This window comes from Salmo salar, chromosome 13, assembly GCF_965601325.2.
Source record: "Salmo salar chromosome 13, fSalSal1, whole genome shotgun sequence".
Taxonomy (NCBI): Eukaryota; Metazoa; Chordata; class Actinopteri; order Salmoniformes; family Salmonidae; genus Salmo; species Salmo salar.
In genome coordinates, this window is record NC_138303.1 from 25,864,887 (window position 1) to 25,892,721 (window position 27,835).

Sequence of the window (27,835 nt, forward strand, 5' to 3'; positions counted from 1 at the left end):
GCCACAGTATATATCTAAATCACAGGAAATGAATACATTATTATGCAATGTAAAGAAGCCTATGATTGTCACTGTAGAGTTAATTTAACATACAGGTGAGCTGTTTGACAGCCAGATATTCCCACTGTCTTGGTAAATTACGGCAACTTCCAGGTGTAATGAGTTGTGCTGTCCCCTTTTGAGATTAATATAATTCCAGCACCATATAGGAAAGTTGTAGTCTGACATTACTAGGATTATTACAGGGGATGTATTAATGGTGGCCTATACAACAAAGCAAACCATGATTTTCAAAAATGATCAAATCTTTTGAGGTAAATAAAAACCACAAAATCTTTTAAAAACCCTCTTTATTGTACTTTGTCAATAAATAATAAGGCAATGTGTTTGTGTGACAAATTGATTTGACAATTGTCTTCTATAACACTAAGGACTTACCCCCGCACTTGATCTATGATCACGTCAAATATAGTCAATTGAGCAAGACAAATGGCAAACCTTTTAGTTGCTGGAAACCAAATATGTCAGTATGTCATATGCACTCACAGACATAGGCTACGACTACATCAATTTGGTAAGAACCTTTTTTTTTTGGTTGAAAAATCCATTCATATGGGCTAAGACAGTTGAAGCAAAATCCAAACCCAATGGCAACAATAATACTTTGGGTTATGTATTCAACAAGACACAAGGCCAATAAGACTTTTCAGTTTTGTACCCTAATAGGCTATAGACTAAAAAATGTGTGGTAGCACACAGAAAGTCTAATAACAAGCCTACTGATAATCTCATTCTGCTCCAGTGACTGACTGTATTGCTCGTATTGAAAAGGTGTTGTACCGATTGCCAAACACATTCTTCTGTTTGGAAATCATTTCTTAGAAACAACTTGAATGACACTATGATAAATAAAAGTGCATTACAGAGAATGAAACAGAATAATAAATACAGAAACATCTGATAATTAAATAAAATAAATTGTATATTAATTAATAAATAAATAAATATAGGATGGAAAAAGTTCCAATATACCATATAAAAGTTACAAATGATTTAGCTTAATTTAAAAAACACTTAGTTAAAAAAATAGAAAGGCAATCAGACCAAATTTAAGAATGAACAAAAGGGGTTGATCATGGACATGGATTTTTCATACTGTATTATGTGATGAGATTATGATGGTTGTTGATACACTATATATACAAAAGTATGTGGACCCCATCAAATTAGTGGATTCGGCTATTCTAGCCACACCTGTTGCTGACAGGTGTATAAAGTCGAGCACACCGCCATGCAATCTCCATAGACAAACATTGACAGTAGAATGGCCTTACTGAAGAGCTCAGTGACAGTCATAGGATGCCCCCTTTCTAGCAAGTCAGTTTGTTACATTTCGTCCCTGCTAGAGCTGCCACCGGTGAACTTTAAGTGCTGTTATTGTGAAGTGGAAACGTCTAGGAGTAACAACGGCTCAGCCGCGAAGTAGTAGGCCACACAAGCTCACAGAACGGGACCGCCAGACGCTGAAGTTGCAACACTCACTACTGAGTTCCAAACTGCCTCTGGAAGCAACGTCAGCACAATAACTGTTCGTTGGGAGCTTCATGAAATTGGTTTCCATGGCCGAGCAGCCGCAGACAAGCCTAAGATCAACATGCGCAATGCAAATCGTTGGCTGGAGTGGTATAAAGCTCACCGCCATTGGACTCTGGAGCAGTGGAAACGCGTTCTCTGGCGTGATGAATCACGCTTCACCATCTGGCAGTCTGTTCGACGAGCAGGTGTCCACATACTTTTGGCAATGTAGTGTAGTTGACGCACATTTGTCAATTCACCAGCTATTGTGTCTATTACCTTACTAAAACATTGGTTCTTCTTACACAGAGAGAGTGGTAACACAAAACAGTCGGTCACACCACACACTGACCTACACAACTTCATAGTTGGAAAAAAAAACACAACCTGAACACATCAGGTTGAACACCACCGACAAGCCCCATTTTCACCTTAATCAAAGTACACTTATCAAGAGTCAACTCTAAGTTATTCTCTACACTGAAAAATAGATGCTGAATGTATTATATTAGATCAATCTTATGTAAATGTGAACAACCTAATTGGCACATTTGCAATTACATTCTTAAAGACAGAGGATAGCACTTGTATTGTGCACCCTGTGAAAGACAAAGACAGAAAGGGAAGATATGAGGAGCCAGGTAGAGGCTGATAGAGGTCACAGACCAAGGAAGGAAGACATTTAGAGGCAGGTTTAACATTTCACATGAGTTTAAAACACGTATAGTGCCCATGTTAATATAATAATACTATTGAGGGTGCCCCGATTTGTTACCAGATACCCCCCTAATTCAAAGCCTCTTATAGAGGGTGAGGAGAGAAAGCAGAGATGAGAGGTGCTTCATACAGGATCTCCTGAACCAGTTAACCTCTACTCAGATAGAAAATAGTGAACAAGTGGACAATGGAGCTGACAGTCTAGCCTTCTAATCTGTCTCTCAGCAAACTAAAACGATTCAGAGCTTAATCTAACTAATTTACTCAGAGACTGGTTTACACATGACTGTTAAGGGGCATTCACAGAACTGTTCCCTTGCCTAACTTGTCCACCAGTTTGCCCAGGAGGTGGTGCCTTATTGCTGGTAGTTTCCATATTGACCCTAAGGGAGTGGGAGGTAGAAAAGAAAACACAAATCTTTAGTCATTTCAGGTCAGCATGAGATGGGGAATACTTTCGTTCATTAATACTTTCTCATGATTAAAAGCAACCCATGGGCATCGCCATTGTGGTAATTTGCGGTGTGAGTTGCCCAATTTACCCAATGTTTGGTTGGACAGCACCGTCCTCCTCAAAACGTGGGGTCGGGGGTAGCTGTAGCTGTACCTGTTCGTAAGCGTAGGGCCTCTGTGTCTGTGCCCCAGGGGCAGCCTGGGAGGAGCGGTAGGAGCTATACGCCTGGCCCTGACCCTGCTGGTACTGGGAGTACTGGGACGACGCACCCTGACCTGGACCTGGAGACCAAATCAGTCAATCAACCAAGTATTCAATCACTCTGACAGATGTAACAGTAAAACAATCATCTTCTCAAATACCAATTCACTGATTTAATGTTCAATTCCCAACTATCTGCATCAACATGTCCATAGCAAAACATAGGCAAGTGCGCACCTGTGTGTGTGTTCCTTACCATAGCCCTGTTGCTGTGTGCTGTAACCCTGCTGTGAGGGGTACTGTTGCTGGCTGAAGGGCTGCTGCTGACCTGAGCCATGCTGGTACTGGGCTTGCTGCTGACTGTACTGGGAGTTGCCTGGGGGTCAGAAGTAGGGATGTAACTACTTCAAGATTTACTTCAGACTTGTATTAAGCGGACTGTAGTTCCTCGTGGACAGATGCACATAAAATAAATAGTAATCAAGCATCTGCTATATTTTACTTCTGGGTGTCTGAGATTAGGCCTAGTGTGGCAGATAGCTAGCAGCTACAATGTTATCACAACCTTTATGCTTATTAGGCATGAGTCTGATGTGGTTTGGGAACATACCTCCTTCGTAGTAGTGCTGTGAGGACTCGTCAAAGGGCCTCTCATAGCCCTGTTCGCCGTAGGACGACTGTTGGTAGGAGTACTCGCCATGACCTGGAGTGGGCAGGAATGAGCACATGCCAAAACCACTCTATTAAAAACAATGTGGGTCCTCACACACATGGTAGAGAGCTTGGTCCTCTCACAGTTCATAAAGCTTATACATACATTGGTGTTCACCATAAGATGGCAAGAGCACAAACAGACATTTGCCGTGCCTCGGACACTCAAATACAAACTCACATTTAAACAAAGCACACACAAACACCCCACAATCAGTTGGAGCTTTGGGAAATCTCTGGGACCAACTGCAAGTTTAGGTACACCAAAGGGGAACACTATTAACAGAGACACACCGGGAGGTAACAGTTCTGGGACCAATCTCTGCACTTTGCCATAACAATCATAATCCATCCATATTATGACTGTACAAAAGACTCCCATTAAACTCCCACACGAAGATAAAGAAAAGACAAGAAGCCAGAGGATTGATATATTGAGTTCAGCGCTGCAGTATTACTTGAAGACAGGGCAGTGGGATAACACAGACGGGATGGCATGTATCTGTGTGTGTGTGTGATTGAGATGTCTGAAAGGTGTGTATGTGTTTGGAGTGGTTGTGTGTGTGAGGGTCAAGGCTCTGAATGATTACCATCAGGGTAATACTGCTGGTTTATGGGCTCACTGGAGCTCTGAGTGTGTCCATACTGCTCTCCGTAGAACTCGTCTTGTCCCATGTACTGCAGTGCACATCCTGCAAGACAGGCGACACCAGGATTGGTTAATCAGCTGGTCCGACCAATGGGCCTCTGTTGGTGACTAAAGGAGGCTGGGCCAGGGCACTTTGGCAGTTGGAGAGTTGGGAGTGTCTGCGTGTTTGGTTTTACTATCCTTCTAGGGACCAGAAGTCCTCACAAGAATACTAAACAAGGAAAATTCAGACAAGTGGGGACATTTCACCGGTTCCATGAAGGAAAATTACTATTTTAGGCTTGGGGTTAGAATTAGGGTTAGGAGTTAGGTTTAGGTTTAGGAGTTAGGTTTAGGGGTTAAGGGTTAGGTAAAATAGGATTTGTGATTCAATTGTTTGGTCCTCACAAGGATAGTAAAATAAACGTGTGTGTGTTGGTTCTTCTATCCTTGTGGGGACCAGAAGTCCTCACAAGAATAGTGAAACAAGGAAAATTCAGACATGTGTGGACCTTTCACAAGTCCCAAGAAGGAAAATTACTATTTTAGGCTTAGGGGTTAGGTTTAGGGTTATAATTAGGTTTAGGAGTTAGGGGTTAAAGGTTAGGTGTTAGGGAAAGTAGGATTTGTGATTAAATTGTTTGGTCCCCACAAGGATAGTAAAACAAATGTGTGTGTGTGTGTGTGTGTGTGTGTGTGTGTGTGTGTGTGTGTGTGGTGTGTGTGTGTGTGTTGGTTAGTTCTTCTATCTTTGTGGGGACCTTAAATACCCCAAAGTCCCCACAAGGAAGGTAAAACAAGGACAATTCTTCCTTGTGGGGACGTTTCTCACATCCCCATGAAGACAAAGGCTATTTTAAGATTAGCGGTTAGGGTTACAATTAGAGTAAGTGGTTAGGTTTAAGGTTAGAAGTTAGGTTTAGGGCTGGGGTTAAGGTTAGGGAAAATAGCTCCCCATGAGGATAGAATAGAAAAATGTGTGTATGTGTGAGTGTGAGAGAGAACAAGAGGCACAAGAGTGAGAGATGCACAATGTGTGCCTGCATGCATTAGTATGTGCATGAGTGTGTGTCTGTGCGTATGAGAGCGAGAGAGAGAGGGAGAGGAGAAGTGGCGTCATATGGGTGCTAATTATGTCATGAGAAGCTTTTTTTGTGGTTGAATGACTGAAGTTCAAGTAGAATTAGACTGAATACATGATAGTGTAGGAGGCGTTAAGTAGACTGAAGTCTCTTGTTGAAACCCACGTATTCTGGTTTTCCCTTATTTTGTTCCGAAGGATAGCAATGCCCTATTCTATCTGAAATGTGAATTGATAACGTTTGTGTTGGGAAGAAAATGCATCAAAGAACTGAAGGATTTTGGCTGCCATTTGAGTCCAATCATTCTCATTTCAGAATGTTCAGCCCTATCCAAACCATGATCTGAAAAATTATAGATTCCTATGAGAATGAAATTAAATATGACTTTCTGAAAAGACCAATGACAGAGAGGGAAGTTTTCAGAAATCCCAGCGGGTCAATCAGTGGTGTTGGTGGTGGTGCTGGTGGTGGTGTTGGTGGTCTGCAAAAACTACAGATGCCATTCTTTCCTTTTACATCACAAACTACCAACTCAAAAAAACAAAAAAAAATTCTGTTGCCAAATGTATTACTGGAAATATCGTTATATCTGCAAGATAGAAACTCACAGTCTCGCAAAATATAAATATTCTAAAACATATTGATCCTATGACGTAATGCAAAAGGACCATTATCACAGCAGTCAACAGCTAGAGAAGAAAGCATCTTCCATGGCAAAAGGAAGTCTTATTAAATTTCCCATTGATAAATATCCATTGTCAGAGATGAACTATACACCAGCAACAATTTGCCATAAAAAAAGTCTGACAGTGTTAGAAAGACAATCTCCAAGCGTGATATCCGACAATACAATACCCAATATCATCAGGCACAGTCGAGAGAAGAGCCTTAGCAACAACCATTCGACCAATCAGAGGATGGCTTGTGAGCTGATCACTTAACCCAACTCGGAGTCAGAACAATACAGTCCATGTAGACAGGACCCAGTGATTGTACCTGGACAAGCTGGAATAAGACCAGGGTAAGTCACAACATACAACCCAGGGCTAGTGACCTCTGTTGCCCTGGAGACAGTGTCTCAGACATCCAGAACAGACAAGTTACTGACGAGTCTCTGTGAGGAATGTGTCTAGCCCACATCCCACACCAAACACAAGGGGACGTTGGGGGACTATTTTTAGGCACATGCTGACACAGCGTGGGTAAAGTGATTTACAGAGACTGGGACTCCAAGTGACAACAGCCATAAATCTTCAGTCTGCTTCTTCCTAAAGTCATTGGCAGACCATTACCATAGGTCAGATCCTCTAGGCTACACACCTGCGATACCATGGTAAGGTACGTGCATCATTGACAGATTACATCCACCCTACATATCATAGTCTGTTTTTTAGGCGCACACTTCCTAAATGCCTGTTAACCATTAACATCTCAAAGTTTCACCCCACATCCATGTCCTTTGCATTCACTTTGGCTACATCTTTCACAAGTAATCACCTACACCCAAAACCATACAGCGATCTTCTCCACCAATAGACCACAGTGAGCCACATGCATCCCTGCAGACTTAGCATGCCCCTGCAGCCCATAACCAAGCCGCAGCAGCCTGTAGGAACACAGAGAAAGACATGGTCACCTACCTTGCTGTGTGGGTCGGTAAGTCCCCATGGGCCTCTGGCTCACCATACTGTTGCCTTGTCCGCTCTGCCCCAACATGCCCATAGCAGTCTGTTGGCCCTGGTAGTGCTGCTGCCCGGCCCCAGTCTGGGACGACGGGTAATGAGGTGTGGCCGACTGCTGCTGCATCATGGAAACTAGAGGATGGTGGGGGGGAAGGGCCGTTATAGAGTGAGATCTTATACATCAACACACACACCCAATGTCAACATCATCATCGTCTTCATTATTGTCGTCATCATTCATAACCAGAACAGAAATTGGGGGAGTAAATCTCTGCAGTAAATGCAAAAGAAGCCAGAGAGGGGTCAGTGCATAAAACAGAGATAAATACACATTGACAACCAGGGAGACGAGGGCGGGCTGCAGGCCTGCATGTCAGGGGTTAGAGGTCAGGAGAGGAGAGCCTGAAGCAGGGTGGTGACTGGGATTTGGGACGCTACTAGACTCCAGAGGGCGGAAGGGGCTGCCGAACAGTCTGATGAACTGAATGTGTTTGGATCTTCTTGTCGTTCATACGGGACAATGCGACATTCAGAGGTTATGGATTGTGAAGCTGAAGCGTATCAAGACTAGAGAAGGTTTTCTAAAAGCTAGGGAAGAGAGGGGAGGTTATTGAGAACGATGTGGAAGAGCTGTGGAGGTGGTATACCTTCAGGGTTCCCTGGATCAGTCAATCATTCACTGGTGTCCTGTCTAAATCAATACAATCCTCATTTTCTAGAATCCTCAGAGAGAGCACAACTCCCTATCGCTCCCTCCCTCTCTTTGCCCTGCTGAGAGCTAGGCCAAAACTACAACCTCACTCCAAAACTCCAGAATACACTCCACTCTCAGATTCACATCTTTCAGTCTAAGATTCATCCTCCAATGTTCATCCTCTCAGCTTCCCTTTCTTCTTGATCATCCCCCCTTCCCTTCCAGAGCTCTGACATTTAGTGTAGTGGGGGCTGGCCTATCACACTCCCTGCGCTAGGAATGGACTCGTCATTCACTAGCAACGTACTTAGCAACAAGACTCACTAGAGGCAAGCAACATAGAACAGACAAATTAGAAATCATGTATTTCCAAAGGAATTGTGTTTTCAATTATTGAATATCATTGGCTTTGATGGCATATTGCTATGCCACTGGTCCTTGGTCTCTGGTTCCTCTGCACCTGGCTGGCTCACCTGGGTTGGACTGCATGTTGAGGTTGCTGCGGGAGGAGGAAGAAGAGGAAGAACCGTAGCCTGGGTATTGGGCCAGGCCCCTGGATCATGCTGCCCTGGGAAGAGGGGGGAATGGGGTGGCTGTAGCCCAAGGCTGAGCTGTGGGTGCTGGCCGGCAGGCTGAGGGACGTGGAGGAGGGCCCAGCCGACTGTGTCTGACCCGCATGCTGCTGCTGCTGCTGCTGCATGGGAGCGTGGCTGGGGCCTGACGACACACAGAGCAGTCAACGCAGCCGGACCCTCAGGCACACGTAATGCCACCTTGGCCACAGGCACCACGGAAACGCAACACATTCAGTTCATTGCTACACCACAGGAGGCTCGTGTAGGACTAAATTAAGAGGTTTGGGGTGCTGAGATTATGCAGAGACACTTAACGAGAGAAGAATTAGTGGAAACAAGGAGGGACAGATTGACAAGAGGAAAATGACCTGTATGGATACATAAAGGTGCATCTCAATAGTCTAAAGTGGCTTCCTCTCCATTTTTCCATTCCTTAATGTGCAATACTATGAGAGAACTGGCCAGGTGAAAGTAAATGCCCAGTTAGCATCTGCCAAATTGCATCCATTTATCCTGTTTTAAGGGATCAGTGCAGCTGAAGAAGATATGAAGATATTAGAATAAGAAGCCACTTTAAACTATCAATATGCACCCATAGAATGATGTCTGCAGAGATGGGAAGACTTGAGATCAGAGATGCTGCCAAGCTATAGGGGGGTGAAATGGAGGGGCAGACAGACAGACCATGCAGCAGACAGTCAGTTGAGCAGAGAAGCCAGCAGTGAGATTGTACACACGTACAGACAAAGGTGTGTTCGTGTGTGTGGATGGAGGTGTGTGTGTGTTCGTGTGTGTTGTGTGTGTGGAGATGGGGGTCTCACCATTGCTCATCTGACTCTGCATCAAGGGGGGGGGGGGCAGGCCAGGTGTCATGGTGTCGTTTAGGTTACTCTGGGAGTGTATGGGCCCACTGCCCCCGTTCTGCCCCATCCCTCCAGGACCCATACTCCCCATGTTAGCGGTAGGAGGCTGGCAAAAAAGAAAGAGAGGAGAGATGTGAATTTACATCTCTCAGGAATTGTGTTACAGAAAAATAACAGCTCTAAGGGTGAGGGAGGGAGAAAGACATTAAAAGAGAGGTGTGTGGTGAGAGAAATTGAGAGATAATGAGAGAGAGAGAGGAAAAAAAAGAATACATTGCGTAACTTCATGCAGACTTACCGCAGGTAACGGTGACTGCATGTTCTGATTAGAATCTTCTATCGTGGCCAGATAGACCAGGTTTCTGTGAAGGATCTGCTGATACCTATCAAAGCACAGAAAGACTTTAACATAATGACCATCATTAACCTGTGATACACTATCTTCATGCTTAAAACATCTTCATCCAAGTATACATTGGCTTTGACTGGAAACCTGACGTTGAATTATGTTGAATTCTATGTCGGGTAGAAATTAGCATTTCAATCAGGAAAGTTTCCTCTCACGATCTCTACAAGCCAGAATGTTGAATAAAATACAATTTTAAAGTACTTTACCGTTTGTCCGTGCGGTTGGTTCTTTTGGTTGTAGGAATGTGAGACAATATATCCACAGGAAAGTATAATTACATCAACTTTCAAAGTGCTGGTTCAGATTTCTATCACCTGAAGCATGTGTAAAAGATAAACATACATCCACAGAAGCATGCATACTTTCTTGAACTCTTGCATTACAAGGTTCTGCACATTATTCAAATGATAGATAGTTCAAATGCCTTCTGTTTAATTTTTCTGTAGATGTTATGTATGTATGTATACCGTGTACAGTATATGTATATGTATACATATGTACAGTACCAGTCAAAAGTTTGGACAAACCTACTCATTCAAGGGTTTTTCTTCATTTTTACTATTTTCTACATTGTAGAATAATAGTGAAGACATCAAAACTATTAAATAACACATATGGAATCATGTACTAACCAAAAAAGTTTTAAACAAATCAAAATATATTTTAGATTTTAGATTCTTCAAAGTAGGCACCCATTACCTTGATGACAGCTTTGCATATTCTCTCAACCAGCTTTATGTGTTAGTCACCTGGAACGCATTTCAATTAACTGGTGTGCCTTGTTAAAAGTTAATGCATTTGAGACAATCAGTTGTGTTGTGACAAGGTAGGGGTGGTATACAGAATATAGCCCTATTTGGTAAAAGACCAAGTCCATATTATGGCAAGAACAGGTCAAATAAGCAAAGAGAAACGACAGTCCATCCTTACTTTAAGACATGAAGGTAAGTCATTTCGGAAAATGTCAAGAACTTTCAAGTGCAGTCGCAAAAACCAAGTGCTATTATGAAACTGGATCTCATGAGGACCGCCACAGGAAAGGAAGACCCAGAGTTACCTCTGCTGCAGAGGATAAGTTCATTAGATTGCAGCCCAAATAAATACTTCACAGAGTAAAAGTAACAGAGTCATGTCAACATCAACTGTTCAGAGGAGACTGCGTGAATCAGGCCTTCATGGTCGAAGAAGAGACCTGCTTGGGCCAAGAAACACAAGCAATGGACATTAGACCGGTGGAAAATGGTCCTTTGGTCTGATGAGTCCAAATTAGAGATTTTTGGTTCCAACCGCCGTGTCTTTGTGAGACGCAAAGTATGTGAACGGATGATGCCCGCATGTGTGGTTCCTACCGTGAAGGACGTAGGAGGAGGGGTGATGGTGTGGGGGTGCTTTGCTGGTGACACTGTCTGTGATTTATTTTGAATTCAAGGCACACTTAACCAGTATGACTACCACAGCATTCTGCAGCGCTACGACATCCCATCTGGTTTGCGCTTAGTGACCAAAAAAACACCTCCAGGCTGTGTAAGGGCTATTTGACCAATAAGGAGCGTGATGGTGCTGCATCAGATGACCTGGCCTCCACAATCACCCGACCTCAATCCAATTGACATGGTTTAGGATGAGCTGGACCACAGAGTGAAGGAAAAGCTCCCAACAAGTGCTCAGCATATGTAGAAACTCCTTTCAGACTGTTGGAAAAGCATTCCTCATGAAGCTGGTTGAGAGAATGTCAAAAGTGGGCAAAGCTGTCATCAAGGCAACGGTTGGCTACTTTGAAGAATCTAAAATATTTAACAATTTTGGTTACTACATGATTCCATATGTGTTATTCAATAGTTTTGATGTCTTCACTATTATTCTGCAATTTAGAAAATAATAAAAATAAAGAAAAACCCTTGAATGAGTAGGTGTGTCCAAACCTTTAACTGGTACTGTGTGTATATATATATATATATATATATATATATATATATATATATATATATATATATATATATATATATATATATATATATATGAACGTATGTATGTATGTATGTATATATATGAACGTATGTATGTATGTATGTATGTGTATATGTATGTATATGTATGCATATATTCTGTGGCGACCCGTCATTCATTCATAATTTTTGGGGCGGCTTGCCTGTTTTGCATGTTATTTTGGAATTAATACGTGTCACATAGTGCTTTCTGTGGTGGTGGGGCAAGACAGCAGAAAATACTGAGCATTACGCCGTGATTGGCTCAGTGTTCTGTCACCCATGGGGACACTACGTCACCGCCAGGTCTAAGGGTAGACTTAAAAAATTCTCAATAATGTCTTTATCGAAATTATGGATTGCCTCTTATCCGGATGTCATCCCCTTATGCCAAGGTTTGTACATCTCAATTGTCATGAGAAATGACATTTGTTTAAGCAAATCAGGCATATCATGTTTTTTTTAAAGGCAGTAAATGAGGCTGAGTGAACTGTTTTGCTGCCAGACAAGGCTCCGCTGATAGCCAGGTGTAGCAGTGGTAAGACTTTGGGACTGCTGTTGGGACAGCTTTATGTAAGCCCTAACCGTTTGTTGGCACAAAATGTCACCGTTATAGTGCAATTCATGTATTGTTTAGTGTTGTATTGTGTAGTGGCTTTGCTGGCATGCATCCCACTTTTTTTTTTTGGCCCCACCAAGATTTACATACTAAAATCGTCAATGCATGTATGTATAGTTGAAGTCGGAAGTTTACATACACTTAGGTTGGAGTCATTAAAACTCATTTTTCAACCACTCCACAAATTGCATGTTAACAAACTATAGTTTTGGCAAGTCGGGTAGGACATCTACTTCGTGCATGACACAAGTAATTTTTCCAACAATTGTTTACAGACAGATTATTTCACTTATAATTCACTGTATCACAATTCCAGTGGGTCAGAGGTTTACATACACTAAGTTGACAGTGCTTTTAAACAGCTTGGAAAATTCCAGAAAATTATGTTATTGCTTTAGAAGCTTCTGATAGGCTAATTGACATCATTTGAGTCAATTGGAGGTGTACCTGTGGATGTATTTCAAGGCCTACCTTCAAACTCAGTGCCTCTTTGCTTGACATCATGGGAAAATCAAAAGAAAATCAGCCAAGACCTCAGAAAAAAAATTGTAGACCTCCACAAACAAGTCTGGTTCATCCTTGGGAGCAATTTCCAAATGCCTGAAGGTACCATGTGCATCTGTACAAACAATAGAACGCAAGTATAAACACCATGGGACCACACAGCCGTCATACCGCTCAGGAAGGAGACGCGTTCTGTCTCCTAGAGATGAACGTACTTTGGTGCGAAAAGTGCAAATCAATCCCAGAACAACAGCAAAGGACCTTGTGAAGATGCTGGAGGAAACAGGTGCAAAAGTATCTATATCCACAGTAAAACAAGTACTATATCGTCATAACCTGAAAGGCCGCTCAGCAAGGAAGAAGCCACTGCTCCAAAACCGCCATAAAAAAGCCAGACTACGGTTTGCAACTGCACATGGGGACAAAGATCGTACTTTTTTGGAGAAATGTCCTTTGGTCTGATGAAACAAAAATAGAACTGTTTGGCCATAATGACCATCGTTATGTTTGGAGGAAGAAGGGGGAGGCTTGCAAGCCAAAGAACACCATCCCAACCGTGAAGCACGGGGGTGGCAGCATCATTTTGTCGGGGTGCTTCGCTGCAGGAGGGACTGGTGCACTTCACAAAATAGATGGCATCATGAGGAAAAAAATTATGTGGATATATTGAAGCAACATCTCAAGACATCAGTCAGGAAGTTAAAGCTTGGTCGTAAATGGGTCTTCCAAATGGACAATGACCCCAAGCATAGTTCCAAAGTTGTGGAAAATGGCTTAAGGATAACAAAGGCAAGGTATTGGAGTGGCCATCACAAAGCCCTGACCTCATCCTGTAGAAAATTTGTGGGCAGAACTGAAAAAGCGTGTGCGAGGAAGAAGGCCTACAAACCTGACTCAGTTACACCAGCTCTGTCAGGAGGAATGGGACAAAATTCACCCAACTTATTGTGGGAAGCTTGTGGAAGGCTACCCTAAACGTTTGACCCAAGTTAAACAAGTTTAAGGCAATGCTACCAAATACTAATTGAATGTATGTAAACTTCTGACCCACTGGGAAAGTGATGAAAGAAAAAAAAAAGCTGAAATAAATCATTCTCTCTACTATTATTCTGACATTTCACATTCTTAAAATAAAGTGGGGATACTAACTGACCTAAAACAGGGATTCTTTACAAGGATTGTGAAAAACTGAGATGAAATGTATTTGGCTAAGGTGTATGTAAACTTATGACTTCAACTGTATGTGTATATGTACAGTGCATTCGGAAAGTATTCAGACCCCTTGACTTTTTCCACATTTTGTTACGTTACAGCCTTATTCTAAAGTTAATTCACAAAAAAATATACATTTCAATCTACACACAATATACCCCATAATGACAAAATGAAAACAGGTTTTTAGAATGCTTGAAAATGTATTAAAAATATAAAAAACAGAAATACCTTTTATTTACATACAGTACCGTTCAAAAGGTTGGGGTCACTTAGAAATGTCCTTGTTTTTGAAAGAAAAGCACATTTTTTGTCCATTAAAAGAGCATCAAATTAATCAGTGTAGACATTGGTAACGTTGTAAATGACTATTGTAGCTGGAAACGGCAGGTTTTTATGGACTATCTACATAGGAGTACAGAGGCCCTTTATCAGCAACCATCGCTGCTGTGTTCCAATGGCACGTTGTGTTAGCTTATCCAAGTTTATCATTTTAAAAAGCTAATTGATCATTAGAAAACACTTTTTCAATTATGTTAGCACAGCTGAAAACTGTTGTTCTGATTAAAGAAGCAATACAACTGGCCCTCTTTAGACTAGTTGAGTATCTGGAGCATCAGCATTTGTGGGTTTGATTACAGGCTCAGAATGGCCAGAAACAAAGAACTTTCTTCTGAAACTCATCAGTCTATTCTTGTTCTGAGAAATGAAGGCTATTCCATGCGAGAAATAGCCAATAAACTGAAGATCTCGTACAACGCTGTGTACTACTCCCTTCACAGAACAGCGCAAACTGGCTCTAACCAGAATAGAAAGAGGAGTGGGAAGCCCTGGTGCACAACTGAGCAAGAGGACAAGTACATTACATTTTAAAATTTTTGTCATTTTGCAGATGCTCTTATCCAGAGCGACTTACAGTAGTGAATGCATACATTTCATACATTTTTTTATATTTACATTTTTTTTCGTACTGGTCCCCCGTGGGAATCGAACCCACAACCCAGGCGTTGCAAACACCATGCTCTACCAACTGAGCCACACGGGACATTAGAGTGTCTAGTTTGAGAAACAGACACCTCACAAGTCCTCAACTGGCAGTTTCATTAAATAGTACCCACAAAACACCAGTCTCAACATTAACAGTGAAGAGGCGATTCCGGGATCCTGGCCTTCTAGGCAGAGTTGCAAAGAAAAAGCAATATCTCAGACTGGCCAATAAAAATAAAAGATTAAGATTGGTGAAAGAACACAGACACTGGACAAAGGAACTCTGCCTAGAAGGCCAGCATCCCGGAGTCGCCACTTCACTGTTTACGTTAAGACTGTGGTAAATTCAATTGATTGGACATGATTTGGAAAGGCACACACCTGTCTATATAAGGTCCCATAGTTTACAGTATATGTCAGAGCAACTGTCCATAGAGCTCCGAGAAAGGATTGTGTCGAGGCACAGATCTGGGGAAGGGTACCAAAAGATTTCTGCAGCATTGAAGGTCCCCAAGAACACAGTGGCCTCCATCATTCTTAAATGGAAGAAGTTTGGAACCATCAAGACTGTTCATAGAGCTGGCCGCCTGGCCAAACTGAGTAATGGGGGAGAAGGGCCTTGGTCAGGGAGGTGATCAAGAACCCGATGGTCACTCTGACAGAGCTCCAGAGTTTCTCTGTGGAGATGAGAAAACCTTCCAGAAGGACAACCATCTCTGCAGCACTCCACCAATCGGGACTTTATGGTAGAGTGGCCAGAGGGAAGACACTCCTCAGTAAAAGGCACACGACAGCCAGCTTGGAGTTTGCCAAAAGGCACCTTAAGGACCCTCAGATCATGAGAAAAAAGATTCTCTGGTCTGATGAAACCAAGATTTTCAGCGGCAGGGACTGGGAGACCAGTCAAGATTGAGGGAAAGATGAACAGAGCAAAGTACAGAGAAATCCTTGATGAAAACCTGCTCCAGAGTGCTCAGGACATCAGACTGGGTTGAAGGTTCACCTTCCAACAGTACAACGACCGTAAGCACACAGCCAAGACAATGCAACAGTGGCTTTGGGATAAGTCGCTGAATGTCCTTGAGTGGCCCAGCCACAGCCCGGACTTGAACCCGATCAAACATCTCTGGAGAGACCTGAAAATAGCTGTGTAGCAACGCTCCCCATCCAACCTGACAGAGCTTGAGAGGATCTGCAGAGAAGCTTGTAGCGTCATACCCAAGAACACTCGAGGCTGTAATCTCTTCCAAAGGTTCTTCAACAAAGTAATGAGTAAAGGGTCTGAATACTTATGTAAATGTGATATAAGTTTTGTATTGTTAATAAATTAGCAAAAAATTCTAAAAAAATGTTTTTGCTATGTCATCACGGGGTATTTTGTGTAGATTTATGAAGGGGAAAAATAACATTTTATCAATTTTACAATAAGACTGTAAGGTAACAATGTCAAAAAAGTCAAGGGGCCTGAATACTTTTCCAAATGCATGCATGTATATATATATATACATACACACACAGTGCCTTGCGAAAGTATTCATCCCCTTTCGTGTTTTTCTTATTTTTACAACCTGTAATTTAAATGGATTTTTACTTGGATTTCATGTAATAGACATACACAAAATAGTCCAAATTGGTGAAGTGAAATGAAAAATAACTTGTTTCAAAAGAAAAACTAACGGAAAAGTGGTGCATGGATATGTATTCACCCCCTTTGCTATGAAGCCCCTAAATAAGATCTGGTGCAACCAATTACCTTCAGAAGTAATTTAATTAGTTAAATAAAGTCCACCTGTGTGCAAACTAAGTGACACATGATCTGTCACATGATCTCAGCATTTATACACCTGTTCTGAAAAGCCCCAGAGTCTAAGCAAGGGGCACCACCAAGCAAGCGGCACCATGAAGACCAAGGAGCTCTCCAAACAGGTCAGGGACAAAGTTGTGGAGAAGTACAGATTAGGATTGGGTTATAAAAAAAATCTGAAACTTTGAACATCCCACGGAGCACCATTAAATCCATTATTTAAAAAATGGAAAGAATATGGCACCACAACATACCTGCCAAGAGAGGGACGCCCACCAAAACTCACGGACCAGGCAAGGAGGGCATTAATCAGAGAGGCAACAAAGAGAACCATTTTAAGCCGTACACTCCACAGAGCTGGGCTTTACGAAAGAGTGGCCAGAAAAAAAGCCATTACTTAAAGACAAAAATAAGCAAACACGTTTGGTGTTCGCCAAAAGGCATGTGGGAGACTCCCCAAACATTTGGAAGAAGGTACTCTGGTCAGATGAGACTAAAATTTAGCATTTTGTCTGGCACAAACCCAACACCTCTCATCACCCCGAGGACACCATCCCCACAGTGAAAGATGGTGGTGGCAGCATCATGCTGTGGGGATGTTTTTCATCGGCAGGGACTGTGAAACTGGTCAGAATTGAAGGAATGGTGTATGGCGCTAACTACAGGGAAATTCTTGACAGAGTCAACATTAATCAGGAAACAGACAAAGACCAAGACAAGAACAGAGTCAGCACATGGGTACAAAACGACAAACGACAATTAATACTGAAGCAGAGAACAGATTGGGGAACCAGACAGATAGGGGAGGTAATGACAGAGGTGATTGAGTCCAGGTGAGTCCAATAGTTGCTGATGCGTGTGACGGGGGTAAGGCAGGTGTGCGTAATGATGGTGGCAGGAGTGTGTAAAGCTGGGAAGCCTGGCGCCTTCGAGCACCAGGGAAGGGGGAGCTGGAGCAGGTGTGACAGTACCCCCCCCCCCCCCCCCAGAGGCAACACCTGGGCAAGCCTGACAGGCCGGCCGAGGCACGGGCGCTGGACAAGCCGGCTGGGCGTAAACTTCCGATGAACCGGGAGAGGCATGGGAGCCTGGCGATCCGGCTGGGACGTGAAAGCTTGTCGGTCCCGCTGAGGCATGGGAGCCCAATGATCTGGCTGAGGCATAGCAGCCTGACAAGCCGGCTGGACGTAAATCCCTGACCATCCGGCTGAGGCCTGACCTAGGATGGGTGCCTTCCGAGCCAACCGGGGCAAGAAAACTCTCTAGCCGTACGGAGAAAAAAATGTATGAAATGTATGCATTCACTACTGTAAGTCGCTCTGGATAAGAGCGTCTGCTAAATGACTAAAATGTAAAAATGTAGCCAGCTAGGGCGTGACAGCCCGACGAGCTGGGTTAGGCACCCCCAGGTCCATCAGTTGCGGCCCCTGGCCCCAACGTCACCACCAACCGGAAAGCCAGCACTCCCCGAAGCTTCGTTTGGGGGCTTCAGCATTCTGTAAGGACCGACGCCGGAGATGAGAAGCAGGTACCGGTAGTCAACATTTAATCAGAAAACAGACAAAGACCAAGACAAGAACAGCGTCAGCACACGGGTACAAAACGTCAAATGACAATTAATGTTGAAACAGGGAACAGAGCGAGGAACCAGACAAATATAGGGGAGGAATTGACAGAGGGGATTGAGTCAAGGTGAGTCCAATAATCGCTGATGCGCGTGACGGGGGAAAGGCAGGTGTGCGTAATGATGGTGGCAGGAGTGCGTAATGTGGGGAGCCTGGCGCAAGGCGCCAGGGAGGGGGAGTGGGAGCAGGCATGACAGGTATGTTTATGTATATATATGTATGTACTGTACATTATTTACTGCTCAAGGGATATAATTATTGTTTGGATAACCTTATTTATTATTATGTATTGATTTTTTATCTTTAATTTTGTTCACTTTTTATTCGATGCGCACTGCAGAGAACACCGGAAGAACAATTATCACAGTTAATTATTGCAATGTTTGTGTGTCAATTAATCCCATAAGGGATTGGGTTGCCAACTGGCGATTTGACACGAAAATAAAATGTAATTCATTCATTCATCAGAACTTTGAAAAGTTTATGTAATTATACTTTCCTGTGGATATATTGTCTCACATTCCTACCGCCAAAAGGACCAACCGCACAGACAACAGGTAAAGTATGTTAAAATTAGAGGTCGACCGATTATGATTTTTCAACGCCGATAGCGATCATTGGAGGACCAAAAAAAGCCGATACCGATTAATCGGCCAATTTTTTAAAAAATGTATTTGTTTATTTGTAATAGTGACAATTACAACAATACTGAATGAACACTTATTTTAACTTAATATAATACATCAATAAAATCAATTTAGCCTCAAATAAATAATGAAACATGTTCAATTTGGTTTAAATAATGCAAAACAAAGTGTAGAAGAAAGTAAAAGTGCAATTTGTGCCATGTAAGAAAGCTAACGTTTAAGTGCCTTGCTCAGAACATGGGAACATATGAAAGCTGGTGGTTCCTTTTAACATGAGTCTTCAATATTCCCAGGTAAGAAGTTTTAGGTTGTAGTTATTATAGGAATTATAGGACCATTTCTCTCTATACGATTTGTATTTCATATACCTTTGACTATTGGCTGTTCTTATAGGCACTTTAGTATTGCCAGTGTAACAGTATAGCTTCCGTCCCTCTCCTCACTCCTACCTGGGCTCGACCCAGGAACACATCGACAACAGCCACCCTCGAAGCAGCGTTACCCATGTAGAGGAAGGGGAACAACTACTCCAAGTCTCAGAGCGAGTGACGTTTGAAACACTATTAGCGTGCACCCCGCTAACTAGCTAGCCATTTCACATCGGTTACACCAGCCTCATCTTGGGAGTTGATAGGCTTGAAGGGCTGGGTATAATTTGTGGAACGTTCCAACAGGAATCTGTTCCAAAAAAACATAAAGTAAAAGGTTGCCAACCAACAACACATACAAAGTAGCAACGCATACAAACCTAGCTAACTAGCTGCCGAATTGGCATCAACTCACCACGTAGCTTATTCTTAATGTTTGCCCATAGGCAACCAGAGTGAGGACAGACATTTTTTAGAATCAACGTGATGAGTGAAAAACGCAATGAAATAGACCACTCCCTACCCGGTATCTTATTCTGCCGGATACAACTTTGTATGCGTTGTTTTTTTTGGCAACCTTGTTATTTACAAAGTTTTTGGAATAGATTCCTGTTGGAACGTTCCACAAATTATACCCACCCTGGTTGAAGTCATAAACAGCCCAATACTTGAAGCACAGCGAAGGGCTGCTGGCAAAACGCACGACAGTGCTGATTGAATGAATGCTTACGAGCTTGCTGGTGCCTACCACCGCTCAGTCAGACTGCTCTATCAAATCATAGACTTAATTATAATATAATAAACTCACAGAAATACGAGCCTTAGGTCATTAATATGGTCGAATCTGGAATCTATCATCTCGAAAACAAAAGTTTTTCCTTTCAGTGAAATACAGAACCGTTCCGTATTTTATCTAACGAGTGGCATCCATAAGTCTAAATATTCCTGTTACATTGCACAACCTTCAATGTTATGTCATAATTACGTAAAATTCTGGCAAATTAGTTCGCAACGAGCCAGGCAGCCCAAACTGTTGCATATACCTTGACTATGCGTGCAATGAACGCTAGAGATGTGACACAATTTCATGTTAGCAGGCAATATTAACTAAATATGCAGGTTTAAAAATATATACTTGTGTATTGATTTTAAAGAAAGGCATTGATGTTTATGGTTAGGTACATTGGTGTAACGACAGTGCTTTTTTCGCAAATGCGCTTGTTAAATCAACACCCGTTTGTCGAAGTAGGCTGTGATTCAATGAGAAATTAACAGGCACCGCATCGATTATATGCAACGCAGGACACGTTAGTTAAACTAGTAATATCATCAACCATGTGTAGTTAACTAGTGATTATGTTAAGATTGGTAGTTTTTTATAAGATAAGTTTAATGCTAGCTAGCAACTTACCTTGGCTTCTTGCTGCCCTCGCGTAACAGGTAGTCAGCCTGCCATGCAGGCTCCTCGTGGAGTGCAATGTAAGGCAGGTGGTTAGAGCGTTGGACTAGTAACCGAAGGTTGCAAAAACGAATTCCCCCTGAACAAGGCAGTTAACCCCCGTTCCTAGGCCGTCATTGAAAATAAGAATGTGTTCTTAATCTGACTTGCCTAGTTAAATAAAGGTGTAAAAAAAATATATATTTTTTTTTAAATACCGATTACCGATTGTTATGAAAACTTGAAATCGGCCCTAATTAATCGGTCATTCTGATTAATCGGTCGACCTCTAATTAAAATATAATTTTATTCAACATCAGGAAAGGAAACTTTCCTGATGCAAACGCTAATTTCTGCCCAAAGTGGAATTCAATGCAATTCAACGTCGAGTTTCCAGGCAAACATCTGCTATACAGTAACCTATAACATGCATATGTGCACAACAGTAGGCCTATGAGGACAGATGTGACACCTACTGTGTGCATTCTGCTGTTTTTCCTTTGCTCTGGTAATCCATTATACATTGTATCAGATGGTGATTTTCATCCAGCATCTTGGGGAGGTAAAAAAAAAAAGGTAACACCGCACTTGACACCCAGCGTCATAACACGTTATGACACGGTGATAACGTGCCATAATATGTCATAACAGCTGGCATAACCTGTTATAATATGGTCATAACACTGTCATGACACACACACATATACACATATATACATATACACACATTTCACATGCTGTTGTGCAAATGGAATAGACAACAGGTGGAAATTATAGACAATTAGCAAGACACCCCCAATAAAGGAGTGGTTCTGCAGGTGGTGACCACAGACCACTTCTCAGTTCCTATGCTTCCTGGCTGATGTTTTGGTCACTTTTGAATGCTGGCGGTGCTTTCACTCTAGTGGTAGCATGAGACGGAGTCTACAACCCACACAAGTGGCTCAGGTAGTGCAGCTCATCCAGGATGGCACATCAATGCGAGCTGTGGCAAGAAGGTTTGCTGTGTCTGTCAGCGTAATGTCCAGAGCATGGAGGTGCTACCAGGAGACAGGCCAGTACATCAGGAGACGTGGAGGAGGCCGTAGGAGGGCAACAACCCAGCAGCAGGACCGCTACCTCCGCCTTTGTGCAAGGAGGAGCAAGAGGAGCACTGCCAGAGCCCTGCAAAATGACCTCCAGCAGGCCACAAATGTGCATGTGTCTGCTCAAATGGTCAGAAACAGACTCCATGAGGGTGGTATGAGGGCACGACGTCCACAGGTGGGGGTTGTGCTTACAGCCCAACACCGTGCAGGACGTTTGGCATTTGCCAGAGAACACCAAGATTGGCAAATTCGCCACTGGCGCCCTGTGCTCTTCACAGATGAAAGCAGGTTCACACTGAGCACATGTGACAGACGTGACAGAGTCTGGAGACGCCGTGGAGAACGTTCTGCTGCCTGCAACATCCTCCAGCATGACCGGTTTGGCGGTGGGTCAGTCATGGTGTGGGGTGGCATTTCTTTGGGGGGCCGCACAGCCCTCCATGTGCTCGCCAGAGGTAGCCTGACTGCCATTAGGTACCGAGATGAGATCCTTAGACCCCTTGTGAGACCATATGCTGGTGCGGTTGGCCCTGGGTTCCTCCTAATGCAAGACAATGCTAGACCTCATGTGGCTGGAGTGTGTCAGCAGTTCCTGCAAGAGGAAGGCATTGATGCTATGGACTGGCCCGCCAGTTCCCCAGACCTGAATCCAATTGAACACATCTGGGACATCATGTCTCGCTCCATCCACCAACGCCACGTTGCACCACAGACTGTCCAGGAGTTGGCGGATGCTTTAGTCCAGGTCTGGGAGGAGATCCCTCAGGAGACCATCCGCCACCTCATCAGGAGCATGCCCAGGAGTTATAGGGAGGTCATACATGCACGTGGAGGCCACACACACTACTGAGCCTCATTTTGACTTGTTTTAAGGACATTACATCAAAGTTGGATCAGCCTGTAGTGTGGTTTTCCACTTTAATTTTGAGTGTGACTCCAAATCCAGACCTCCATGGGTTGATAAATTGGATTTCCATTGATTATTTTTGTGTGATTTTGTTGTCAGCACATTCAACTATGTAAAGAAAAAAGTATTTAATAAGATTATTTCATTCATTCAGATCTAGGATGTGTTATTTTGTGTTCCCTTTATTTTTTTGAGCAGTGTATATATAAATATATACTAAATATATACTTTTATATATATTTATATAAAAGTATGTGGACACCTGCTTGTCGAACATTTCATTCCAAAATCATGGGGATTAATATGGAGTTGGTCCCCCCTTTGCGGCTATAACAGCCTCCACTCTTCTGGGAAGGCTTTCCACTAGATTCCACTAGATGTTGGAACATTGCTTGCTTCCATTCAGCCACAAGAGCATTAGTGATTTCGGACACCGATGTTGGGCAATTAGGCCTGGCTCGCAGTCTGCGTTCCAATTAATCCCAAAGGTGTTCGATGGGGTTGAGGTCAGGGCTCTGTGCAGGCCAGTCAAGTTCTTCCACATTGATTTCGAAACAAACCATTTCTGTATGGACCTCACTTTGGGCATGAGGGCATTGTCATGCTGAAACAGGAAAGGGCCTTCCCCAAACTGTTGCCACAAAGTTGGAAGCACAGAATCGACTAGAATGTCATTGTAGGCAGGAGAATTAAGATTTCCCTTCACTGGAACTAAGGGGTCTAGCACGAACCATGAAAAACAGCCCCAGACCATTATCCCTCCTCCACCAAACTTTACAGTTGCTTTGGGTGAGGTAGTGTTCTTCTGGCGTCCACCAAACCCAGATTTGTTCGGCGGACTGCCAGATGGTGAAGAGTGATTCATCACTCCAGATGCTCCAGAGTCCAATGGTGGCGAGCTTTACACCACTCCGGCAGACGCTTTGCATTGCGCATGGTGATCGTAGGCTTGTGTGCAGCTGCTCGGCCATGGAAACCCATTTCATGAAGCTCCCGACGAACAGTTATTTTGCTGATATTGCTTCCAGAGGGAGTTTGGAACTCAGTAGTGAGTGTTGCAACCGAGGACAGACAATTTCTACATTCTATGTACTTCTGCACTCGGCAGACCCATTCTGTGAGCTTGTGTGGCCTACCACTTCGCGGCTGAGCCGTTAATGCTCCTAGATGTTTCCACTTCACAATAACTGCACTTACAGTTGGGTGGATCAGCTCTAGCAGGGCAGAAATTGGCGAACTGACATGTTGGGAAGGTGGCATCATATGACGGTGCCAGGTTGAAAATCCCTGAGCTCTTCAGTAAGGCCATTCTACTGTCAGTAAGGCCATTCTACTGCATGGCTGTGTGCTCGATTTTATACACCTGTCAGCAACGGGTGTGGCTGAAATACCTGAATCCACTGGGTGTCCACATACTTTTGTATATATAGTGTATGTCACAACAGGTGTAAAAATATGGGTCATGACCATATTATGACAGGTTATGTCAGCTATTATGACATATTATGACATGGTTATGACCGTGTCATGACACTGAGTGTCAAGTAAAGTGTTACCAAAAAAAACGTTAGGAGAGTAGCTTACTATAATGTTACTACACTATAATAAATTGTCCAGAATACTCCCCCCCCCCCCCCTTGCTCAATTATCTGGGTCGGATGTTTTTCTTGGAGCATCATTAACGTCGCAGAAGAGACTGTTTCAGTGGAACGGAGCCATTGTTTATTTTTTTCCCTGCAACTCATGTCTTTCATTATCTTCAGCCAATCATAACATTCTGTCATCAGTGACAAAAAAACAGTGAACTAGAAAGGAGAACCTGTGCTGTCCTCTATTAACTACGGTACGCATATCCAAATTAAGCGCTCTAACCGTGTTTGATTAAAATACTTCCAGATGCACAAAAACATTTGAAAGCCACCCTAAATTAATGCAATGCCTGCCTCATTCCTTCGAGGATTAACAAAGGTCCAAGGATGTTGCATGTAGGCTCAAAACTGTCCCGTAATCCACACACCTTCAATGAATCACTCTCTGTAGCCACTATCCGTTCATCGAGTGCACGTGCCTCTTACCACTGGCTGTCCAAAGAATTCTCACTAGTCTACTCTCACGTCTCTGTCACGGCTTGCTATTTTTGGTAACATTTTGGAGTATGGTTTTCAAAGGATACAATATTGATGAAAGAAAAAAATCACTCGCAACAGTTCACAAAAAAATCCTATGAAGGGCATGCACCAGAATAAGCAATATTTCAGTCAGACTCTGGACAAACTTGCATATTTTTTCTAGGATCTTTATGCTCTATTATTAGACAACATTGATGTTTTAACGCATAACATAGTAGCCGTTATGTAAGCTTACATAGAAAGACACACTGAAGTTTTAGGGGGCAACGGAAACAACAACAAAAAGTAGCCTTTGAGTAATGTCAACCTGTTTTAATAGTGTCATATCATCCCCTCGCTGTTTGGCTCGCTCTACTGTACCAGTTGCCTTCTCTGTGCTGATGTTCACTACTTTCCCACCATTGACACTGACTGACTATGCAAGCTCTCAAGTCGACAAAATGTGTCATATTTGACGACGTAATGGAGCAAAAAGAAATAGCATTACCTTTTGTATAGTTTGTTGTGTCACCTCCCCTTTGCTCCTTGGGCGCGCCGATAAAAATGCAACCGACATTGTGATATTAGGAAATGAAAAAATGAAAGCTCCTTTTTATTGTAATATGTAGCTTATATCTAGCGCGCAGCCCTCTATAAAATAGTTAGGGTTCCCATTTTATGAAAATCATAGGGGTGTGTGAAGCCCTGGATTACACCAAAATGAAAAGAAATGATGAATAAACAACAATATTCTCCTGGATGCAAATTGATAGCTTACTCTACATTTGGTGATGTTGCAAAGATGGAGAGTTACATAATGTCTATGAAAAGATTCGCCTTGATCGAGACGCTCACTCAGTAATTATTTGGTATAAACCAGACAGATATAGGCTGCAGTAGATTTGCTCACAGTAGTAGGGTCGTCACTAGTTACCACAGCCACAAAGTCATAAACCCCGCCTATTTCTACAATTTGTCTTCTTAAAATGTGATTTTAAACATAACCTTAACCATAACCTTAAATTAAGACCAAAAAGCTAATTTTGGTTTTCATTCATTTTTACGATATAGCCAGACAACCCAGTAGTAGAGGCAAAGACATTAGAGTAAGAAGACCACAGAGAGAAGAGGTAACCCAGACACGTCACATGGCTATATATCTGAAGGAAGCATCCGTTTAGAACGTTCTCACCAAATATGGTAGTGAGAGGAAGTCCAGTCGCGGGTAGTGAGAGGAAGTGGAACTAGATGAAACTGAGCCGGCATTATGCTAACTTTCTCATCCATGAGACATCTGATCCCTTTTCTGTTCCCAAAACTAGAATCTGTTACGAACACTGTGCACAAAGTTGTAAAACATCACGTTAAGAAGGAATGAATTTAGTTTGTACACACGCGCACTTCACAGACGTGTCGATCCCTAACGGAAATATGCAAATACGTGCTACAACGCGCCAATAGGATTTCACCAGCTAGTACTTGGCTTTTCCGACCTCCTTGCGTGTTCCGCTCACTATGCTTCATTTGCGCACACTGTGAACAACACAGATGAACTATCTTGGCTTAGTTATATCTTTGCTAAAACTGCTTCTCCAATAGAAATCCCCATCACACTTGTAGTCAATGTCATGACAACGTTGGCTAGCTAAACTAATGCGTAAAAACACGAAATCGTGTCGTTTCGCGCCGAATTTCGCAGGTGCAGGGCCCAGATTCACAAAACCTTAAGAAGCAATTTCTTGTTAACTGACATTTTTTTCTTAACTAAATACTTAAGAAGAAAGTTAAGCAAATGTGCAATTCCTCAAAAAGGTTTTTGGACATTTTCTTGCGCTATTTCATATGTTTATACTTAAACAAAAAAATAAGAAGAAATGTAATAAAAAATTAAGTTATTGGAAATGTTATTAATTCCAAGATAGCTAAACCCTTGTTTTAAACTCAGGATAGTGAGAGAAAAAAGCTCATGAAAGCAATTGACCATGTTTAATTCACACACAAACTTAATCTGAAAAATTCAGTATTGATTATTTTAAACCCAAGAACATGTTTTAGAACAGTAATCTCAGTAAGAAATATGCTAACAAGATTGCCATTGCTAAATAGATAGCTAGCTAGCTAAAACGATTGCCTAACACATAACAACACACCTAGCAACAAACATCTTTGGAAGATTTGTAAGAAGATATTTGGGAAGTTCGGAAGAAAATCCTTAAATCTTAAGATATTGTTGAGGAATTACACTTACGAACTATTTTATGAACTATTTTTTTCTTAAGAACCTTCTTAAGTTTTGGCGTAAGAAGTGTTTTGTGAATATGGGCCCAAGTTGTCAAAATTAAAGGTACTCCTTCAATATGTTTCTCCCGAGTGGTGCAGCGGTCTAAGGCACTGCATCTCAGTGCAAGAGGTGTCACTGCAGTCCTTGGTTTGAATCCAGGCTGCATCACATCCGGCTGTGATTGGGAGTCCCATAGGGCGGCACACAATTGGCCCAGTGTCGTCTGAGTTTGGCTGTCATTGTAAAAAGGAATTTGTTCTTAACTGACTTGTCTAGTTAAATAAAAGATAAAGTTGTTTTTGATTAAAATGTATCAGTTTGTCACTTTCACGAGGTTGGAGTAATAACATGTTCAACTACCTTAGAGATTGGCTCGAATCTAGGTTGTACCTTTTTGATTTCGAGAAAAATAACAACTAGGGAAGAATTTTTCACTTCTCTCATTGACTTCTCAAACCCAAACAAAGGTCCTGGGCCCAGATTCACAAAACACTTCTTGCCCAAAAACTTAAGAAGATTCTTACGAAAAAAAATAAAGAAGTTGATAAGATAGTTTGTAAGTGCAATTCCTCCACAATATCTTAAGATGTAATGATTTTCCTACAAACTTCTCAAATATCTTGTAAGAATCTTCTTAGAATGTTTGTTGCTAGGCAACCGAGAATCATGTT

General features: G+C 42.5%; 1 protein-coding gene across 5 annotated transcripts; it reads right to left on the reverse strand.

Annotated features, from left to right (window-relative positions):
- Positions 1-339: 339 nt before the first annotated feature.
- On the reverse strand, positions 340-27,683 carry LOC106566740 (SS18L1 subunit of BAF chromatin remodeling complex). Of its 5 annotated transcripts, none has more exons than XM_014135084.3 (10): positions 25,392-27,683; positions 21,257-21,333; positions 9,481-9,565; positions 9,141-9,288; positions 7,009-7,182; positions 4,249-4,350; positions 3,558-3,650; positions 3,204-3,323; positions 2,835-3,027; positions 340-2,675 (listed from the first exon to the last, which is right to left on the reverse strand). In XM_014135084.3, the coding sequence occupies exons 1-10, from the start codon at positions 25,458-25,460 to the stop codon at positions 2,582-2,584; spliced, it is 1,155 nt and encodes a 384-aa protein (XP_013990559.2). In that variant the 5' UTR covers positions 25,461-27,683; the 3' UTR covers positions 340-2,581. The 5 variants fall into 5 exon arrangements, with proteins under 5 accessions (XP_013990559.2, XP_013990562.2, XP_013990563.2 ...); XM_014135087.3 differs by having other exon boundaries at positions 2,900-3,027; positions 25,392-27,681; XM_014135088.3 differs by lacking the exon at positions 21,257-21,333 and having other exon boundaries at positions 25,392-27,682.
- Between the last annotated feature and the right edge of the window lie 152 nt (positions 27,684-27,835).